Source organism: Chroicocephalus ridibundus, chromosome 21, assembly GCF_963924245.1.
Source record: "Chroicocephalus ridibundus chromosome 21, bChrRid1.1, whole genome shotgun sequence".
NCBI lineage: Eukaryota > Metazoa > Chordata > Aves > Charadriiformes > Laridae > Chroicocephalus > Chroicocephalus ridibundus.
The window spans coordinates 4090981-4110749 of NC_086304.1; the positions used below are offsets into that span (position 1 = coordinate 4090981).

General features: G+C 50.5%; 1 protein-coding gene across 2 annotated transcripts; it reads right to left on the bottom strand.

The window, feature by feature from the left end:
- Positions 1-737: 737 nt before the first annotated feature.
- On the bottom strand, positions 738-19606 carry RPRD2 (regulation of nuclear pre-mRNA domain containing 2). 2 transcript variants are annotated; one of them, XM_063357078.1, is made up of 11 exons: positions 19019-19606; positions 12268-12397; positions 11040-11140; positions 9845-9922; positions 8467-8519; positions 7354-7480; positions 6283-6458; positions 5346-5631; positions 4681-4956; positions 4193-4396; positions 738-3533 (listed from the first exon to the last, which is right to left on the bottom strand). In XM_063357078.1, the coding sequence occupies exons 1-11, from the start codon at positions 19230-19232 to the stop codon at positions 868-870; spliced, it is 4311 nt and encodes a 1436-aa protein (XP_063213148.1). In that variant the 5' UTR covers positions 19233-19606; the 3' UTR covers positions 738-867. The 2 variants fall into 2 exon arrangements, with proteins under 2 accessions (XP_063213148.1, XP_063213149.1); XM_063357079.1 differs by lacking the exon at positions 9845-9922.
- Positions 19607-19769: the final 163 nt, after the last annotated feature.

The window sequence follows — 19769 nt, forward strand, 5'->3', positions numbered from 1 at the left end:
AGTAAAATTCCAACTTCATATAAAAGCCGCTGGGGCGGCCCTGGCGGGGGAGGGTACAGCGCCCTGAGCCCCCCCCGGGCTCCGTCTGCGCCACATGAACGATCCCAGATGGAATTAAAAAGTGATTATTTTATATACACACACGTAGAAAGTCAACAGTGTTCCCAGGGGGGGGAAGGGAGAGGAAAAAAAAAAAAAACAAACCCCAAAAAACCCCCAAATTAAACCAAAAACCAACCAACAGACACAGGTCCTTCCAGGTGAGCCGGGGGGGGGGGCGACAGGCCCTGGCACCAGGTATCATCCTCAGGTGGGTTACATATATATTTTTTTTTTTTTTTTTTGCCTTTTTTTGGGTGGTTTTTGCCAAAGGGGGAGCAGCAGAGGAAGGCACAGGATGGGTGGGGGGGGGTCTCTGCCCCCCCCCCCAGCACCCTGCCCTGCGGCAGCTATTGGGGAAATGGGCTAAAAAACATCATCCCAACAGCACGCGTCACCTTTCTTTGCCGTTTTTTTAGGATTTTTTTCTTTTTTGTGTTTTTTTTTTTTTCTTAAGCTTTTTAAACTACTACTGGAAGAGTTTTTATTTCAACAGCAACGCTTCTTTTTGTTAAAACTTTTTTTTTTTCTTTTTTTTCTCTAGTTTCGCACCAATGGGGGGGGGGGTGGGGGGAAATAACCAACCAAAAAGAAAAAAAAAATTACAGAATATTTAATTTAGGAGAAGGTTATGGGGCTGGGGAGGGAAAGAAGGAAAAAAAAAAAAAGAAAATATGGAAGAAAAAAAAAAACAACCAAGTGAAAGCGCTACTCGGCTGCTCCGCATAGCATCCGGGGGCCTTCGCTGGGGAGGGGGGGGCAGCTGCTTCAGTACCTGGGGGGAAAAAAGGGGCGTTTTGGGGCAAAAAAGGGGGCTCCCCCCCTCCCGAATGGCGGCCGGGGCCTTTTCAGGCTATGGAAGGGGTCTCTGCTTACGAAGGGCTCTCGGGGTCTGAAGTCGGCCCGGGGGGTCCTGACCAGCACCCCCCCGGCATCCCGGTGGGGCGGGGGTGCCATGGGGCGGGTGGTGCCCCCCGCCAGCTGCTCCCTGGAGAGGGGGGCCATGCCCATGGCCTCGCGGGAGCGGGGGGCCGCAGTGTGGTCCCGCTGCTGTTGGGGTTGAGCCCCCCCCGGCTCCCGGGCGACGGCGAAATGCTCTTTCATCGTCCCTTGGTGGATGGTACCGTGCTCCTTGGGGAAGGCGACGCCGGCGGCGTGTTCCCCTGTGGGGGGCGGCTGGGCCGGGAAGGGGACGCCGGCGTGGTCCCCGGGTACGGGGGGCGGCGGGGGTGGCGTGGGGAAGGGGACCCCGGCGTGCTCCACGGAGGGAGGCGGTGGGACGCCGTGGGGCAGGGAGAGGGGAGCAGACGTTTCCTTGGAGAAGGGGTTGGTGTGATCCACCGCCGCCATGCGGGGAGGGACCGGGTGGTCCCTCGGGAAGAGGCCGCCGTGGTCCTTTGGGGGGGCAGGCGGGGGGCCGGCGGGCGGCCCCACCGGCTCCCGTTGGAAGGGAGTCCCGTGCTCCATGGGAGGCGGCGCGAGGGGCGGTGGCGGTGGCATATGGTGCTCAAAAGCGGGGCTGAAGTTATTCGTTCGGAAGTTGTTGACGCTCTCCTGGAAAGGGGGCACGTGCTCCTTATAGGGGGGCGGGAACCCCCCCATGCCTGGCAGCTCCGACGTCCCCGAGGGCCCGTTATCGAAGGCATTTCCCCTGCCGCTCATCTCGAACCACCCCGACGCTCGGCTCGCCTCTCGCCCGTGTCCTCTGTTCCCCTTCCCCAGCACCCGGATGGATTCCACCGTCTGGATGGGCTCTCCTGACATCCCCCGGGTGGAGGCGTTGTGGTAACCCAGTGTTTCAATGGGGGCCCCTTTCTCCTCGGTGCTGTCGGGCAAGTCCAAGCAGGAGGAGGAGACCCTGGTCTCTATGCGGTAGTGTTCCTCCGGCGGCTGCGGCTCGCCCTTGGCAGCTCCGGATAAACTCACCCCCTCACCAGAGCTACTTTTGGAAATCTGGCCAAAATGCTTCTCCTCGGAAGGTTTACGGGAGGCGTTTTTGAGCATGTTCTTGAATTCGATGGTCGAGGTGGCAGAAATGGAAGAACCCAAGGATTTCTCCACACTCACCGCGGGGGCTCTGCCTGCGGGGCTGGAGATGGCGTTGGGAGGGGAGAAAAGCGAGCGGTGGGGCATCGAGTGGGGCGAGTCTGGGTATTGCTTCTGTGAGATGCCAGAGTGCACCACCGATTTCGTTAAGTTGTTGTGATTGGAGTCCGGCGTGAAAAACACGTCGTTCTTGCTGGGCGAAGGGGAGCCGTCAGAGGTGGAGTCGTTTCCCCGGAGGCTGTAGCTCCCGTACATCCCCGGGGAGGATGCCAGCGGGTCGCAGCTCTCGCTCTGCTCCAGAATAGACCTCATCGACTGCGGGAAGGACGACTTCACGCCAAACTCCTGCGCTCTTTGCCCGTAGTTGGACAGGACCGGCTGGTACTCTGCAGCTTCAGAGAGTTTACTGGATTTTAAGATAGACTTGGCGGGTTTCTTCTCCAGGTTTAGCATGGCCGACGGCGGCGGGCCAGAGTAATCGAAGTCGCGGTAATCTTCGTCTTCTTGAAAAGAAGTGTCGGGGTAAAACTTCTCCTGGGAGGAGTCCATTAAGGAGGAGGGTATCTCCATGCTGTCTGCAGACTGCTTGTAGAGGCCAGCCGGAGAGTCTCTGCCGAGGCCGAAGGGCCGGTAGGTGTGCACGGAATTGGGAAGTTCCTGGGGATATCCGTCGTCCCGGCTCTGAAGAGGTGACCTGGTGCTGCTGGGAGTTGAAGAACCGGGGCTCATGATTTTCGACAGCAGGGAGATGGTGTCGACGTTGCTCGACGTCGGCTTGTCCATCATCTCATCCTGGGTGGGCGTCCCGCTTCGCTCGTCGCGCACCGGTGTTCCGTCCACATTGTCCATGGAAGTGCTGGTAGGACCACGCTGGAAGTCGGATGCGTGACTTTCCGTTGCGATGCTGGACCCTAAGCTGCTGAGAATTGGAATATTCAAGTTCAGACCGCTGAAACCGGGATTTCCCTTCAGGAAATTGTGTATCTTCATCTCCAGGCTTGGAGAAGGGGGTTCCGATTCCAGCTTCGCTTTTGAAATTTCAGAGGATTGACCCAGTGAGGTTTCTGTTGGCAAAAGGGAAGAAGGAGTGGGAGGGTGGGAACTGGGAAATCCCAGGGAATTGGTTGGCGGCTTAAAACTGGAGCTCGACAGCCCTGGGGTATGTCCAACGGGAGCCTTATTAACTGAAGTTGAGGAAACCTCAGCAGCAGACGAGTTTGGAGAATAACCAAAACTCTTGGATATAAAGGACTGAGTATTGGAAGGAATATTCCTCCCCTTCACGCAAGGAACAGTCGTGTTGGCTGGCGATGCTGAAGTGCTCTGCGCCGCAGTTTCACTTGACTGAACGGTATTTCCAGCAACACTCTGAAGTAAGGATGACAAACCTGGGAAAAAAAAAAAGGAACGCTGCAGTCAGGTATTTGGGTAAGAGGCGAGGCAACCCGAGCTGCCGACCAGGGAAAGGTTTCCATATTTGTACCGCAGATGTCATTCCTTAAAACGACTTCATGTTTTAGCCAGGAAAATGATTGGATTTTGCTGCATTAATATCGAAGTTAACACCCACTGAACTTTTGCCAGAGGCTCAGATTGATTTATAAATTACAACATACATCCGAATAAGCTGGGTAATAACTCAGCCTGGCTTTGTAGCCAGGTGTGAAAAACATGGTGCTACCGATCGGGGTTACACACGCAAGGTGCAGAAGCAGGAGTGCACCTCTGGGAAGGTTTCTGCTCTAAAGAAGCGCTCTCGGGAGCGCAGGGAAACCACAAAGACCTGTTGTGGGCTCCTGTCCTCCTGGGTAAGTGCGCTTCGGTCACGGCAAAGATACAAAGACGTACAGAAAGTAATAAAATTCAGTGGTCTGTAACATATATGCTACCTGAGAAAACGCCATCTGCATTTGCCAAGGACGTAATACATTCCAAGTAAGTTTTTCTCCCTTCATTTTCCCTTTAGGATAAGCACAACGGCACATTTCAGTGCAGCCACTGCCACCAAACACAGAGTCAGCCACTCCCTCAAAACCCACAGTGGTACCTTGCAATGCTGGTGCAGTCTGAGTCTGGGTTTTGGAGAGAGCGGACAAAATACTTTCGGGAGTTATTTCAACTTTGGAGAGAATATTTGCTAACGGGTTGGAAGGAGCAGATGGAGTCCCCATGACAGAAGTCTTTAGGCCACTGGTAAGAGCTGTTGGGCTCGTCGGGGTTCCCGGAGAAGGTCTCGAGGCGGGACTGACACCTAGGATGGAAGCACACACCACTCATCTATGTTGCTTTGTTAACAGAAGCTTTTTTTGGCTGAAATTTTCCACAAATACAACCGCAGCAGAGCTTCACTGAGCGTGAGCGAGGAGAGGCTCACAAAGCCAACAGTTGTGCGTCAGAGAGACCGAGTCAGATCTTTTCAAGTAGTAACTCATTCATGTTTATTTTCACAATTAAAGCACGAAAAGATTACAAAACAAAACTACATTTTTAGCTCCATTAAGCAAACACCTGGGCCAGCACTGCTTCAGCACTCACCTGTATTTTTCATTACAGACGTTAAACTGCTCAGAATGGAGCTGATCTTGGCCAGGTCCACGTTGGCCAGGTTGGGCAACGCCAGTGCTGGCGATGGAGGGACGGGCGCTGCGCTCACCGCCTTGGGAGCCGGGGGAGTCGCAGGAGTCTGGGCAGGTGTTGTCACTGTCACCGAGGTTGTGCCTGCCGCCGGGGTAGACGGCGCCGCTTTGGGGACACTTTCAGCCTTGGCGGGGGCCGAAGCTGGAGCAGTCTGCTTCTCCTTCCTCTCTTCCACTGCATCAGAGAGGGGGAGAACAAGACCAAAACTGTCACTCTGAGCAACCTGATCTAGTGGGAGATGTCCGTGCTTACGGCAGGGGGGATGGACTAGATGGCGTTTAAAAATCCCTTCCAACCCAAACCATTCTGGAATTCTCTGTCCCCAAAGCATTACTTAGGGTACAAGATTTTCAAGGGGATACTCATCATTAGGCATGGTAGGTCTGATTCCCACAGGCTATGTAAAAGCGTATTCCATGAGTGGTCTGGGAGATGGAAACCCGACAGTACCAATCTGCAGCCCAACAAGGGCTTTGTGCCTGCGCTACATCCCAGATGAGGCTTGAAAGGGCTGCTTTCTCTCAATGTAATTTCCACACAAAAATTACTCCCGCAGAACGTACCAATAATTTTAGATGTATCATCCTCCACATCAGAGAGCTCCATGTCTTCCACATCCCGATTATCTGTCACAGGCTCTGGAGATATCATCTTGCGGCTTCCAACCACCGGAGAGCGGGAGCTGTCCTCCTCCCCCATCCCCTGGAAAGGAGACTCGGAGCCCGTTGGCGATGGGGCGTCCATACTTGGAGAAGGAACCGGAGACTCCTCTGGATCAGGAAGCGTTGCTTTCAACTGGTCTAGCTTTTTCTTTAGATTGCTCACTCGATTGGCAAATGTTTTATAAGCCTAAGAAGGAAAGGACATCGGACTGAGTATCTCTTATCTGAAGAGAGCATGATGCTGCCATCACTTCCGTAACAAAAGTAACACACAGCCTTAGAAAAGCACTTTGAATTACCTGCACCCTGCAGGGAAAGCTCTGCTCTAAGAACTCAACTTTTCAGTGACTTGTAGAGCAGCGACCACAAAAAAAGGGGAAGGTAAAACCTTTCTTCCAGTGACTTATAACAGTTTTCACTAAAAAAATGTTTTCTAATAAATACGTTGCCTTTTTTTTGGTAGGGTTAGGGGGAATTGGTTGTTTTTACAATGCTGAATTCTTTCTTTATCTAGTTCGCATATTGATCACAACTTGTGCAGTTTCTAGAACTCAGGATTTGTTAGACGAACCGTAATTTTGTCCCTGTTTAAAGATGCAGAGGGGCTACAAAATTCCAGCAACGTACAAGAATTGAGCTCTGACCCACGGATTTTTGTAGCATCTCCTTTTCTTGCCTGACATCTCAACCGTGCTCTCTTTTGAAACCATTTGTATGACCATCACACCAAACTTCTTCATTTGTCAACAGAGATACTGAGTTTCTAGCCTCCGAGATGCTCAGCAGACACGGGCGGACATCGATCTGCCTGAGGGGGATGGAGGAACAGCACACTTACATTTGCCACCACCTTGACCTCCTTATACTGCGCTTCATAAAATATACCGGCATTCTCCAGCGCTTCAGTGAGAGAGGGGCCATTTTTCACTTGCTTGTCTAAGCCATTTACAAACTCTTCCAGCTTTGAACTTGCTTCTTCAAACTCCTTGGAGAATTTCTTTCCTCCTGTTTTGTCTGCAAGGAGATTAACACCATGTAAATAAGCTGCCACCTGCCAAATGGGAAATCCGCGCTCAGAAACACAGCCCCAACAGCAGCAACTGGGAAGTTCAGACAAGGGACACTGCAACCCACCATACACTCCCCAGTTCATCTATCGGTATCCATTAAAAACAAGAGGCCAAGTTGCTAGTAGTCTATATTGGTTTCGAACTAGTTATTAGTGATAAATAAATTCAAGACATAGAAGTGTAAAATTTTACTCTTTCAACTTTCATTTTGGAAGAGGCAAAGATCTTGAGTTTTATTTTTCCTTCGTTACCATATTCCAAGGGTTCCTAACATCACCGGGGGTCACAACATCTATGACTGTAACCATTTTCAAAGACTGCAGTCACGGATTACCAAGCACAGCTAGAGCTATCCACCGTTTTACAATTAAATTTCCTGTTAATATGGCTCAAGGTAACTCACTTCATTCACCCCCAATATGTGCTGCTTGCTATTGGACTCACAGTTGGCATTCTCAAACTATAGCCATTGATGGATGCCTTAACTAACTTAAATCCGTAATTATTTAAGGGGTTCGGAATTAGGAACAATGCATGTTTTAACAGTATATGAGGGTATGTCTGAAGAGTACAAAATACATCTTCATCATTGCTGCTTTGTTTGAGCTCTGTATCTGCAGGTTCCTAGGAGCAGGTTCACATTAACCTGTTAACCTAAACCAACAGTTTTAGGCTCCTGCTTAGCGGTTCTTAACCGCACTTTGAAATTTTGGCATTTTACCAACAGTCTGATTTCTGGTCTAAGCTCAACAGAACGATGTTGCTCCTACAACTGTCAGAATACGTATTTGCACCTCCTTCAACTAATTTGGGTTTTGGATCTTCTACACTGTCTTTACCTTTTAAGCATTTAAGTGTTTCAGTGCTGCATACATCCACTCTCATAGTGGAAAGCTGCTTCTCTTTCAGTTCTATCTGGTCTTCCGAGCGCTTATACAGTAGCAGTTCATCAATGAGAGACTGTGGCTGAAAAATAACCAAATAAGAAAAGCATCCTCATCACATTCCACAGAAGAGAAGCCTGGCTGCACAGAGCTTACTGCACAGACCTGCTTCAGCGACAAATAACGCTCCGTTTCAAGACCATTTCCAAACAAGAGCAGACACAAACTGTGCCAATCTCTGGAATTTTAGCCTCAAGTCATACAGCTCAGTGCACTCAGGCTCAAGGAAGGGCTGTAATTCTGGCTATGATTGCTAAGAGTAGGCACAGGCCTTTTTTCTTTTCCTTTTTTTAACTCTACTGGTGTCCATGCATTTTATTAACACACCACACTCCTTCGGGGGACCTAATTTAGATCATTTTCTTGCTACCAACTCCTCAGCCACCTGCCTAGGTTTCAGCTGGGAGAGAGTTAATCTCCCTCCTAGTAGCTGCCGTGTTTTGGATGTAGTAGGAGAAGAATGCTGTTAACACCATTTTGGTTATTGCTAAGTAATGTTTATATTAAATTAAGCACTTTTTCAGCTTCCCGTAGAAGCTGAGATGAAGCACGGACAGGACAAGCTGGCCAGAGGAATATTCCGTATCACAGACACCATGCTCAGTATATAAACGGGGGTTGGCCGGGGTGCAGGGATCCATGATCGCTGCTCGGGACGGGCTGGGCAACCCATCACTGGGTGGCGAGAGCAACCGTACTGCATCGCTTATTTTGTATATTCTTTTACCGTTATTATTACCTTACTGTTCTATTAAAATGCTTTTATCTCAACCCACGAGGTATTTTTTCCTCCTTTTCTCCCTAGCCTACTGCGGGGACGGAGGGGACGTGAGTGGTCCTAGCTGCTGGCTGGCGTTAAACCACAACAGCTCCCCTAAACTCCCCCTCCATTTCGAGGATCTGACTGCACGTTAACAGCCAGCCCCTTGAAGCACAGGACCCGGGGACTTAAGCTACAGCCCAAGGACGGAGGTTAGTGCAACAGAATATTTCCGCTCGCAGACTTACTCTGAATTCAGCAACAATCTTGGACTTCAAAGCAGCTTTCGGGTTCGTGGATGCTGTTGGAATAAAGAAAAAGTATGAAGAAACTAAGGAACTACACCCCAGCTAAAAGTAAGTCACAAAAGGCAGTTCTAATAAAAAAATACTTTAACGTAATTCAACGAAAGACTCGCAAGCTGTTGTTACTCTTTATGTTTTCCGCTCCACACAGATGACCCTCAATGCTCTGGCTTTCCATTAGCTAAACAGGACCCGATCACGTGCAACTAGATTTTCACTGAGGTCAACAAATTATACGATTGCCTTTTTTTTTTTTTTCCAAACATGCTATAAAAATTTACTGTGCATACCTTGTCCAGCTCTACCATTGTGAGGACAAGTCCCTGCAAGGGTTGATTTAACACCTGAGGAGTTTATGCCTCTCTACAAGGAAGGTAATATTATTTCCTAAGTGCCAAACTTAGAGCTGACACGGGCACCCCAGCGTTTCCTTCAGACAGGGTCTCCCTGCTGCACTTACTAGGCCTAATCATGCTTTTAACCCTGAAAACTCTTGCGCCTTTATTCTGACATCTTATTAACAGAGACGGGGGAATGAATCCCACTGTCAAGAGACACTAAATCCATTGGTTTCTGGACAAAACAGAAGAAACATCTGATAAGAAGCAAAATGCTAAACCCTTCATCCATGCTGAATACAGCACATTTTTGTTTGGGAAAGCAGCTTGTGATGTTAAGCCAAGTAATAAACTCTTTTGTTAACCTTCTGATCTCAGCACTTGTACAGGCGGGTGCACACCACATCTCACACCTAACCTTCCACCATCTCACTTTACGGACCGTTCAAGGCTCTATCGGATAATGAGATTAGTAAAACTGGTATATTATAAATGCATTTCCTGCTAGACTGCACTCCCGGTACTGTTGGACGGAACAGTTCGTTATCTGCACTGCCAGCTTCCAGTTTTCTTTTATTCTAGCACCTAGTTTGGTGTTGAAGATGTGTTCCCGAGCACGAAGGTAGTGTCCACCTTCTGCTGCCAAAGCACACGGTTCTGTCTGTCTTCTCGCCATCTCTGAATAGTCTAATGCCAGTTTCCAAGAGGTTCCACCAGCTCTTTCCTCTGCTGGTCATAGCCTCTGCTCTCATAAAGATTTATTTTTTATTTTATTTTCATACTTCATTCCTTTAAAAAGTGGTTCTCTAGCAACAACTCCTTGGTGCTTTACATATTAGTCTGTAAGGAGCTTTACAAGCCTGGAAGACGCATGCTGGCTCATGTTTTAGTCCAGGTACTTTGCCCGGTTCGGGCGAGCCTTTCTTTCTTCCTCAAGAAGGCAATTTCTACATTAGTTCAGAGAGTTCACATTGTTTCCTTACTTTGCGATTTCTTCCACGGCTTATTCGGTTGTTTGTTCAGAGTTTCTTTCAGCTGCTTCTGAGTTTTGAAAGTGGTACCTGGAAAACATTTCATTTTTTGCAGTCTGGCATTATGGGATTCCTTCACCAATCTGGTTTGTGGTGCCGTACGGTTGCACGGTAAAAGAGTGAACAGAAATTTGTTTTAAAACACCTAGACCAACTTCCTTAGAGGAGCTGCTGGATGCCCAAGAGAACCCAAGTTTACTCAGGAATACAGCAACCTGTGGGGTGGTCTTCCATTTTTAAATCAAGTTTCTGTTTGCCCTTACAGTAAAAAGGAAAAAACATAAGGCATCTAAAAATAAAACTATACCGCTCGGCTCTTTAGGTAGGTTTTTAGTGTTCAACAGGCAAGTAACGCAAGTCGGGAAAATAGCCACAGTACCTAATTTATAAATAATCTGAAATATTTTTGGTTTCAAGTAACAAAAATTAGAGATTTCAGAACACGCACATAAACTTCACTTCTCAACATGCAACACCCAACGGAAGCCTTTTCACATGCCAAAGCCTGAACCCGAGACACCGCGTTTCTCCTGCCGGGACAACAACTGGCTCTCAAAACCACACGTGAGGATTTCCTGAAGCACCTTTAGCTCTTAATGATGTTACCAAGTAAAGCAGAAACGCGGACTAATTTCCATCAAGTATTTGAGTATCGGCTAATTTCTGGTTTTAACTGACTACACGTGTTTCCCGTTAACATTAGCCATTTCAGCTTTTAAGCAGAGCTCTTTCGTAAGTACTTGAGGACACTTCACCCTCCAGCTTTGCTTCCAGCCTCTTTTCTACACCACAAATATTAGTAAAAACAACTTATGGCTAAAAGGGACTCAAAGGTAGAGCCAGGGACACAAGCCCTCTACCAGGGCACCCTGTTCAGGGCCTGCAGGACCACTTTACCTTCACCTTCCGTTTACTCTCGGCTGGAACAGCTCCAGCGTACGTGAAAGGATTCAGAGCTGCCTTTGGAAAGGTACAAAAAACGTGAAGCAGACGAATTCAGTGCTGCTCACACACTACACCTCGCTATTTTAAAAGTCTGCGCGAGGTGCAAATGCAGAAAGAACAGATACACACAATAAACTCATTTTACTCAGCGATTCCAGGCATTAGTTTGGAAGGTAAGAAATGCAAAGGGTAAGCAACTTACTCAGAGCTTCTTTTAGTGCCAAAATGGTTTCCTCAGGGTACACGTTTCTGTCCTCCCAGATTTTGAAGATTCTTTCGATAGATTTGGAAACAGATGGATCCCTGAAAAAGAAGAGCACATTGGGTACTCCTTCTCCCCAACACTGTAATTTCTTGTGATTTTAAAATGGATAATGATGTAAATAATTATGTATTTAAATCAAAACTTTAAAAGTCCCTTCAGACTGGGAAGTTCTCTGTCCAGGTGACGGCTTTAGTTCTGCTGCAAGGGGTCCAAGCGAGACCAAGACAGCAAGTAATGCTTTCTTCTCTCTTTTGCTTTGGTAGCTGATACTCCCAGAATTTTTTCTCCCTCCTCCTCATTGTTGGCATCTATTAATGGTATTTTCAACTCTCTCTTCTGGCAACTTACATTTAAATTAAAGCTAATGAGCAGTCCAACTTTAACCTTTTCCCTGCCTCATGCTACGTTCAACCATCTGCCTTTTTCCGTTCCACAGACACACAGACCAGCAGCATCGTGTTACTACTAAGGAGCTGCTGTGTATTTTTACTATGTCCTGCCCCTTAAGGACCATCTGGTTAGAGGAAGATTCGGAACCAGAACGAAGGGCAGCAAGGCACCCTGCAGTAACGATGGGACAGGGCTCCTGGACACGTGCCAGCGCAAGGCCTTTTCAGCCCACGTTACTCTCATGAATTAAAGTCTCCGATTTCCGGCAGGGCACAAAACCACCTTTGAGAACGCGTTACCTTGAAGGGAATTAACATTTCAGCAGCACAGGAGCCAGAGAGAAGCTCACAGGAGCCAGGCAGGGATTAGACTGGCATCTGCGATGCTTGTTCTCATGGTGGTCGACCACAGGCAGATCCCTGGAGATCACAAAGACCTCCTCTTCCTCCCTGTCTTGTCACACCCCTCCTTGCTGCGAGCGCTTCCCTGAGTCTGCCACCAGCAGCACGAGCCACCGGTGCCTACAGAGCTGCAGGACACGCACCTATTGGTGCAAGACTCACCCCTCGCACTACTTCACGGGATAATTTTACTCAAATGAGACCCCCACGCAAATTAAAAGCCAGCTCTAGCACGCTCCTTGTAGAGAAGCTCAAACCCACGCAGTTGTTTGAACAAAATCCTTGAAATTTTGCTGATGTCCCTAGAGAGTTTGAGATGTCAGAAGAAAAATCCGACTTTGAGCCATTCAGCCTTCCAACACGCCGTTACTTACTTCACTAGCGAAGCAGCTTCAGGAAGCACTTCTGCAAACGTATCACGAAAAACAATTGCATTTTTTCTCTTGCAGTTCTGTATGACATCATTGGCCAAGTAAAAAAGGTTCAGTCGATGAGGAAAGGCAGCTAAAGACAGAAACAAAATTCAGATTCATCATCAAGTAGTCACGTCAGACGCGTTTTAGTAACAACATTTAAATGCCTGCTTTAGGGGGTTTTTTTCAGCATTTCTGTCAACAGTGCGTCCAACGGGCAAGTCCAACAGTCAAAACTGGGGAGTCGAGAGGAAATCTTCAATTTACAAATCGTTTCCAGATCTTCCCAAAAACTAAATCATGTTTGTTAACGTCAAGCCTTGACTCTGACTCTGGCTTAAAAAGGACACAAAAAGCCATCGACCCTGTGCTATTTCTACAATACCCGTGCTGGGAAAGGGACTGCACAGCCAGAAAGATCAGCATCGCCCACGGTAACAGGCCGAACACAAAACGGCACGAACTTCTGCAACCACTCCAGACTGTGGTCTGGTCTGGTCTCTGAAGCTCCAGCATCACTCCATTTGCCTACTGACTCAGTGCAATCTCTTGTTTAATAACTTAGAAAATGTGAATAAGTGGCCTCTAAGAAACACCATGTATAAATCTCCCTTTTTTTAAGCTGCAATAGCTTGAAATCATCTCTAAGATCGGCAGCATTGTCAGGGAGGTTTTACCAGGCACGTACCTATGTTCATGGCTGTCCAGAAGGCCCTTACTACAGACAGGGAGAGACCTTCTCCACATCCCTTTAAATGCCTCCTATTAATAAAGCAACGTTTATTGATATGTTTAAAAAGCGCTGCCAGTTCCTTGGAGGCGACTGCCTGGATGGCTCTTTGCATCGTGCAATTTAACGCCAGCTTTTGTGCGGCCCACAAAGGACCCTGGATCCCCATTCCTTCTCCTCCAGAGACTGATTTTGCCAAAAATACCTCCCCTGTCCCCATCAAGCCGGCGCTGACCTTTGCACCCAGACCTCCCACCCACAGCCGGACTCCAAACAACGCACCTCTGATCCTCCTTACATTCAGCTCTGAATTTAATTATTTCACCAAACCTCTTCTTCTGTCGGCCAGTAACAGCGCTTGTAGTGCAGTAAGCTCATCCACATGCTAATTAGCCGCTTCACTTAATTTCATGACACAATATGAGGATTTCAATATAGGAATGCTGACAATAGACGGTTTTGTTTCACGTGCCCGTGAGCTCTATCAGGCTCCCACCTTTCCAGCCGCATTAGTAATCAGAGTTTTTAACTACAAATCTTTTCATTCTCTATCCCGCTTCATTTTCCAGTTGCCCCTACTCTGGCAGAGCCTCTTCCCGCGGCACAACTGCACCTTGGAGCTCTCCTGGTCTCCGGGTTTCCCATCGAGAAACTCTTAACATCATCCCTGGTCCAGAGCCTGTGGTGGGAGCTTACCCTGACTGACACCACTCCCGTGTTCACGACCGGTCGCAGGAAAACCCCAAACCACCCACCATGGCCATTCAATCTCCTCCTGCTCAAAACCAACCAGAAATAAAGCCAGGAATTTCACAAAACTCATTTGTGCCTAAGGAAGAACCACCCCATGAGTATTTTCCAGCCAGCAGTAAGCTCGCATGCTTTTATTGGAAACTGTTAAATTTTATCGCCTCCCTCTTTTCCAATATTCCTCTCCGACACGGAGAAGAGGGTCAGTGGCCACCATCAGACTGCTGGCAAGGAGTCCATCAAAGTAGGAGCGTAGCCACAGAAATCGAGCATTAGTTCATTTTTAGCATACTGAACGCAATTGTTTAAAAGCCTTATTATAAGGCAGAGAAACCCTGCTCACGAATGACACGGTGTGCCACGGGAAGCTGGGCATGAAACGCTGGTGCTTTCTGGGATTCACCTCTGTGCACAATTCTTGCTCGTGCTCTCCCATGCCTTTCCTGCAGGAGGGCTCCATCCCGGCTGAGGAATCGGCACCAGGGAAGCAGACCTGTGTCCAGCACACACCGAGCACAGGCAGTCAGCGAGCTTGCTTTAAAAGCTCACGCCAGGAACACACGCTGACCTACCGATACACTGAAGGATAATTTAGCGACGTTGTTGTTCAAAATGGAGATCCTTCACAGAAGGCAGCCTCCTGAGTAAAGCAAAGCTGAGGACACATGCAAGGGCTTAGTTTGGTTTGATCGCCAAATCCTCAACAGGTTGATGCTGCAAAGCGAAGAGACTCCACAAGCCCCTGCAAGCAGCACTGATTCTTCTTGCTCGTTGCTGGTGCCCACTGAGTGTTGCCACAGACTGGTGGGTGAGCAACAAGCATCGTCCAGCCCCAAATGCAGGGCAGGAACAGCACAGTGGGTCAACGGGACAGCCAGTGCCCGGGATGGCCCAAAGTGCGAGACCCAAACCCGGCCTCCCCCAGCACCGCAGCCGGTTTCTCACCTGTTTCTCACGGCTTCTTACATATTTTCCAGATATTTTTTGCTGGATGTTATTTTTCACCATTCCCACCAGGCTACTTCAACACCTCTCTGGCAGCTGCTGTGTCAAGGAGTCTCTGCTCCCATGTCTCAGAATAATCATTTATAGCAACAAACACAACCCAAGGTTTCCTTACCAGAAACTGTTATTTACAACCTTCAGCCTAAACGTGCTTACCCAGCAGACTGGGGTTTGTTTGTTTGAGCGAGAAGCGGAGCCAGGAGTGCTCTGCTCTGCCCGGAGGGTTGGAAATCCAACCGGAGCGGTGCTACACTCGCCTGGCTTCGCGAAATGATTCGGAGCCAGCTTTCCCCAAAACGCCAGCCTCAATAATCTATCAGATCATCATCTCATCAAAATGGGGTTTCTGCAATTTAATTAAAATCCAGCACTCCACTGCTAATTCACCCGCTGGTCACTGGATGCTCCTTCTATCCCAGCGATGTTATCCACCAGCAGAGATAGCACTGATTTCAGATCTTATGACATAAAGGAAAACAGATCTTGAACAGATACAAACCTTTGATTTAAACAATTCAACATATACACAGCCTTCAAATGCAGCAGAAAAACCCGGAGCCAACTTCAAGAGAAATGCCAAACGCTTGGAGCATGGCTCGCACCATCACCTCCACCACCATTCCACAAGGCTGAACGCAGACCTCAGCCAAGACAGAATTAATTTAGCTCCTCAATTTAGAACTAATATTTATAAAACAAGATTCACCCTAATCGCACAGTAGGAAAAAAAAAAATCTATGCTAGACCAATACCTAGGCTACGGACAAACTGCATGAAGCACCTTTGGGTCCAAAATGCACTTTGGACAAGGGGTTTCAACAACGTTATGCAACTGGCCATATCTGATGGGTGAACGACTTCTTAATTACTCTTAGACTATCTCGGCTTAAACCAGAGAGGAAATATAGACAAGAAAAAGGCAATTTTATAACTGAGCCCACCCTAGCTTTTTGCCGAGCTCCAGGATGGCTGCCTGCTCCACCAACCGATGTCTCCGCATGGCCAGCATGCCATGCATCCAATTTAACTCGCATTTAAGAGCTCCTCGCATGAACCTACCAACAAGATGACCCACCTGCATGAAAGCTCTTGATTCACAACAGAAACTTCCCGGAGGTAAAGTTATCGCAGTGTTACCTCGCAGAAACATTGTGAAGCTCTTGGCCAACAACCGTGACCAGCTCACACTCAGGACAAACTTGTCCCAGGAAGGGAGATGCCCATGCTGACAGCAACATATCCAAATACCAGCAATAATTAATTTTTTTTCCCTGAAAGGACGAAATTCTTTGTCCAAATAGCAGCATCTTTGGTTAAACTGGACGTTTCACATCATCCGAAACAAATATCTAACAGTGAAGCACAGAAAAATCCTTTGAGATATGGTAAAATGCAGATGCTAGGAAATACTCACAGCAAAATGCAGCTGTTTCCTATCAAGGGCATGCAGGGGGACAGGGACTGACCAACCCCCCCGGGCAGAAGCACCCACGAGACCTCCAGCACTCAGGCAAAATCACTTCAAAGCCTGAGGCAGGAGCACCAATTGCCCCACAGGCCAGTCCAATGTCTAGTTACTCTGATTTATAGAGGATAAAGAATAAAAACGCCCATTTCCCCCCCCTACTTGACATCTTCTACAGGCCTCCTGCAAGAAGCCACCCTCAGCCACACACCGGCATTGCTGGAGGGACATTGGGCAGGAACTGCCTTACTCAAGGGTTCCACACTTAATAGAGATGAACATCTAAGAGATATGAAAGCACTGCTCCCCCGATTAAACAGGCGCCTTCATCTTCACCCGGGCAGAGCACTGAGATACAGCCCCTGATCCCACCGCATCCATCCTTCACAAGGATCTCCCTGGAAAAAGCAGATTTTCCACGTTCGTAGAAGCTTTGGAGTTAAAATATTTAAAAGCTGGAAAAGGAACACCCAAGTAAGCTGTGCTTTTCATTATTAGTACTGAACTCTTCTGGTTGGGACCGCGACTTCCCACCGTGTGAGGACACGGAGAGGCTGCAAGGTCCTTGGGGCAGAGAATGAAGTGTACCATGAAGAGAAAAGCAGGAAGAAAGCTCCATTTAAGGGGGAAGTAACCAAATAATCAGGGCTCAGGGCACGGCAGCATCACAGCTGCTGTCAAGGGTGATAAGACGTTTAAGGAGGTACTTGGACAAACATGAGGGGTGTTGAGGGGAGATCCTTGTGAGGGCTGTGCAATGGAATCATGGAACAGTTTGGGTGGGAAGGGACCTTAAGGACCATCTCATCCCACTCCCTGCCCTGGGCAGGGACACCTCCCACCAGCCCAGGTTGCCCTAAGCCCCGTCCAACCTGACCTTGAACCCCTCCAGGGATGGGGCAGCCACAGCTTCTCTGGGCAACCTGGGCCAGGGGCTCACCCCCCTCACAGCCAAGAATTCCTGCCTCACATCTCATCTCAATCTCCCCTCTTCCAGTGGAAAACCCTTCCCCCTCGTCCCATGGCTCCCCTCCCTGCTCCAGAGTCCCTCCCCAGCTTTCCCAGAGCCCCTTGAGGGACTGGAAGGGGCTCCAAGGTCTCCGCGGAGCCTTCTCTTCTCCAGGCTGAGCCCCCCCAGCTCTCTCAGCCTTGAAAGCACTCGCATCAAAATAAAACAGAAAGTCCAGGCTGTGGTACCCCCGACAGGCTGAGGGGCAGGAGATGACAGACCAGCAGTGGACGTGAGCTGGCAGGGCAGGAACAGAGCAGCAAGGGCCCTGCAAGTCGGAGCAATTAAATTACTTTTGATGAGCTTGGGAAGGAGGGAAGGAGTAACGGAGAAGTGCAAGGGAGAAGGAAGGGGCAGCATCAAAGCAGTGTCCCTGGAAGCTCAGCTGCCTTGGCCAGGAGCTGAAAGATGAATGTCAGCCACGGAGAAGCAGCAGGAGTCCAGGGCAGAGTCTCCGCTCCATGAGCCAGCAGGACGGGAGCTGCAGGACGATAAACATGGGGGATCTGCACTCGCACAAAGACTTCATGCTCCTGGCGAGCGGCCGGGCAAAGCAAGGACCTGCCCCGAGGTACAGGCAGGGAATGAGGAGCTGCGTTGTGCTGAGCCTGACCTACAGCAAGACATTCACCAAGGTCCTAGAGGAGCCAAATGGCAGCTGTGACAAGAGATGCCAAGTCCAGAGGAGTCTGCACATCCCAAGGAGAGATGGGAGCTGGATTTTGTTTAGAGGGGCATGCTCAGAGCAAGAGGGAGGAAAGGACCAAGGATGGACCTGCAGTATCCCCCAGGGGATGAGGGCTGTCAGAAGAGAGAGGATTTCCAGGAGAGGCAAACAACGACAGCAAGGCAGGATGGACCAGGACCAGCTTCTCCTCACCAGCAGGTCACAGGGACCAGAGAGCAGCCCTCAGGCTCTTACCACACTCTCTTTAACCAAGGAGTACGCGGACAAGGAAAAACACAAATCAAAATCTAGGGGACAGAGGGCCCTCCGCACTTTGCAGAAGGGCCTCGACAGAGAAAACAAACTATCCCAAACTTTACAGAGGGTTTAGCACAAACCAGAGCAACGCTTTGGGATGGGAACATTATCTTCACGTTACTGCAAAGCTTACTTTATAACTCCTGCGACAACAGGCAAAACCTTCACGTGGCGGCGAGACAGCAGAGATAATGCCACCTTGTTTAGTCTCGTGAAAACATTAACTTTCCCACTCGCGGGTCACTGCTGCGTCGCCCGTGGGCTCTTGCTAAATCCGAGAGTTGGCACCCAATTTGTGCCCACAACAGGCTGCTTTGCCCGCAGAAGGGGAGAGTGACAGTCCCTCACCCCACAATGCTTAACCATCTTCCCCCCCAGCTCTCACAACAACGTTTCAGAAGATCCTGGCCCCGCGCAGGCATAACTCGGGAGGTCGAAGGTGCTGCCGTTCAGGTGCAGCCACCCAATTTGTTTTTTTCTGGGCGCGACAAGGTGATGCTGAGCAAAAACGCTGCTCAGAGGCCACACAACCGGTTTCCGAGGGGACAGAAAACCTCAGAGATTTCACTTCGCTGCCTGACGCGGGGTCCCAAATCCCTGTCCACACCTCATCTCCTTCCCCCAACCGCAGGAGCCCACTCGCGCCCCGTCCTCGCCCCGAGGGACGCCGGGCCACGGCGAGGCGGGCGAGCACTCGCCCGAGCACAAGGGACGGTCCCCCCCTGCTGCCGGTGTGGCCCCCGCCCCGGGCCGCTTCCCCGCACTCACAGCGGCGCAGCCACTTCATCCAGTGGTAGACGATGGTGCTGTGGTGCCGCTTGTTCTCCAGGCACCAGGAGGAGAGGCCCTGGATGGACTCCATCGTGTTGGTCACCGCCTGCAGCTTCCTGTCGAGCGAGGCCTCCAGCGCCCCGGCCGAGGAGGAGGAGGCGGCGGCCGAGGAGGAGGAGGCCCGGCCGCCGCCTCCGCCGCCCGCCGCCATCTTCCCGCCCTGCTCGCCCAACCGGGCCGCGCGGAGGGCGGCGGCGGCGCGGCGCCCCCCGTTCCTCTCTCGGCCTTAGGAAAGGCGGCGGGGGCCGCGCCGCGGCGGGGCGGGGAATGCGGCGGCCCAGCCGCGGCGGGCTGAAGAGAGGAGGCGGCCGAGCGGCGCCGCCCCCCCTCCCCCCCCGAGGGACGATCGTTCAAGGCCGCGGACCCGTCGGGCCCGTCCCCGCAGCTGCCCCGGGCGGCGGCTGGGAGCGGCGAGCGGCGGCGGCGCAGTCACCGGCCGGCCCCCCCCGCAGGCAGCGCCCGCCCCCCCGCCGCCATTTTGTGCCGGGCTCCCTCACACGGGCCGCCGCGGCGCCCCCCCCCCAACCCGCCCCGCGCCTGCGCCGCCGCGTCACCGCGCACGCGCCACCCTGCCCCCCTCCCCGCCGCGCCTGCGCCCCGCGGCCCCGCCCCTCGGCGCGTGCGCGGTGCCGCCCCCCCACGCAAGATGGCGGCCGCCCCCGGCCGGGCGGGGGGCACGGGGCCTGGG

Bases quoted from the DNA above. Each gene is read 5' to 3' on its own strand.
- RPRD2 (XM_063357078.1), bottom strand. From the start codon at position 19,232: ATGGCGGCGGGCGGCGGAGGCGGCGGCCGGGCCTCCTCCTCCTCGGCC. The intron at 11,141-12,267 runs GTAAGTAACGGC...CTTCTTTTTCAG, and splicing joins GAAGCTGCTTCGCTAGTGAA to GGATCCATCTGTTTCCAAAT. The intron at 9,923-11,039 runs GTAAGTTGCTTA...AATGTTTTCCAG, and splicing joins GGCACTAAAAGAAGCTCTGA to GTACCACTTTCAAAACTCAG.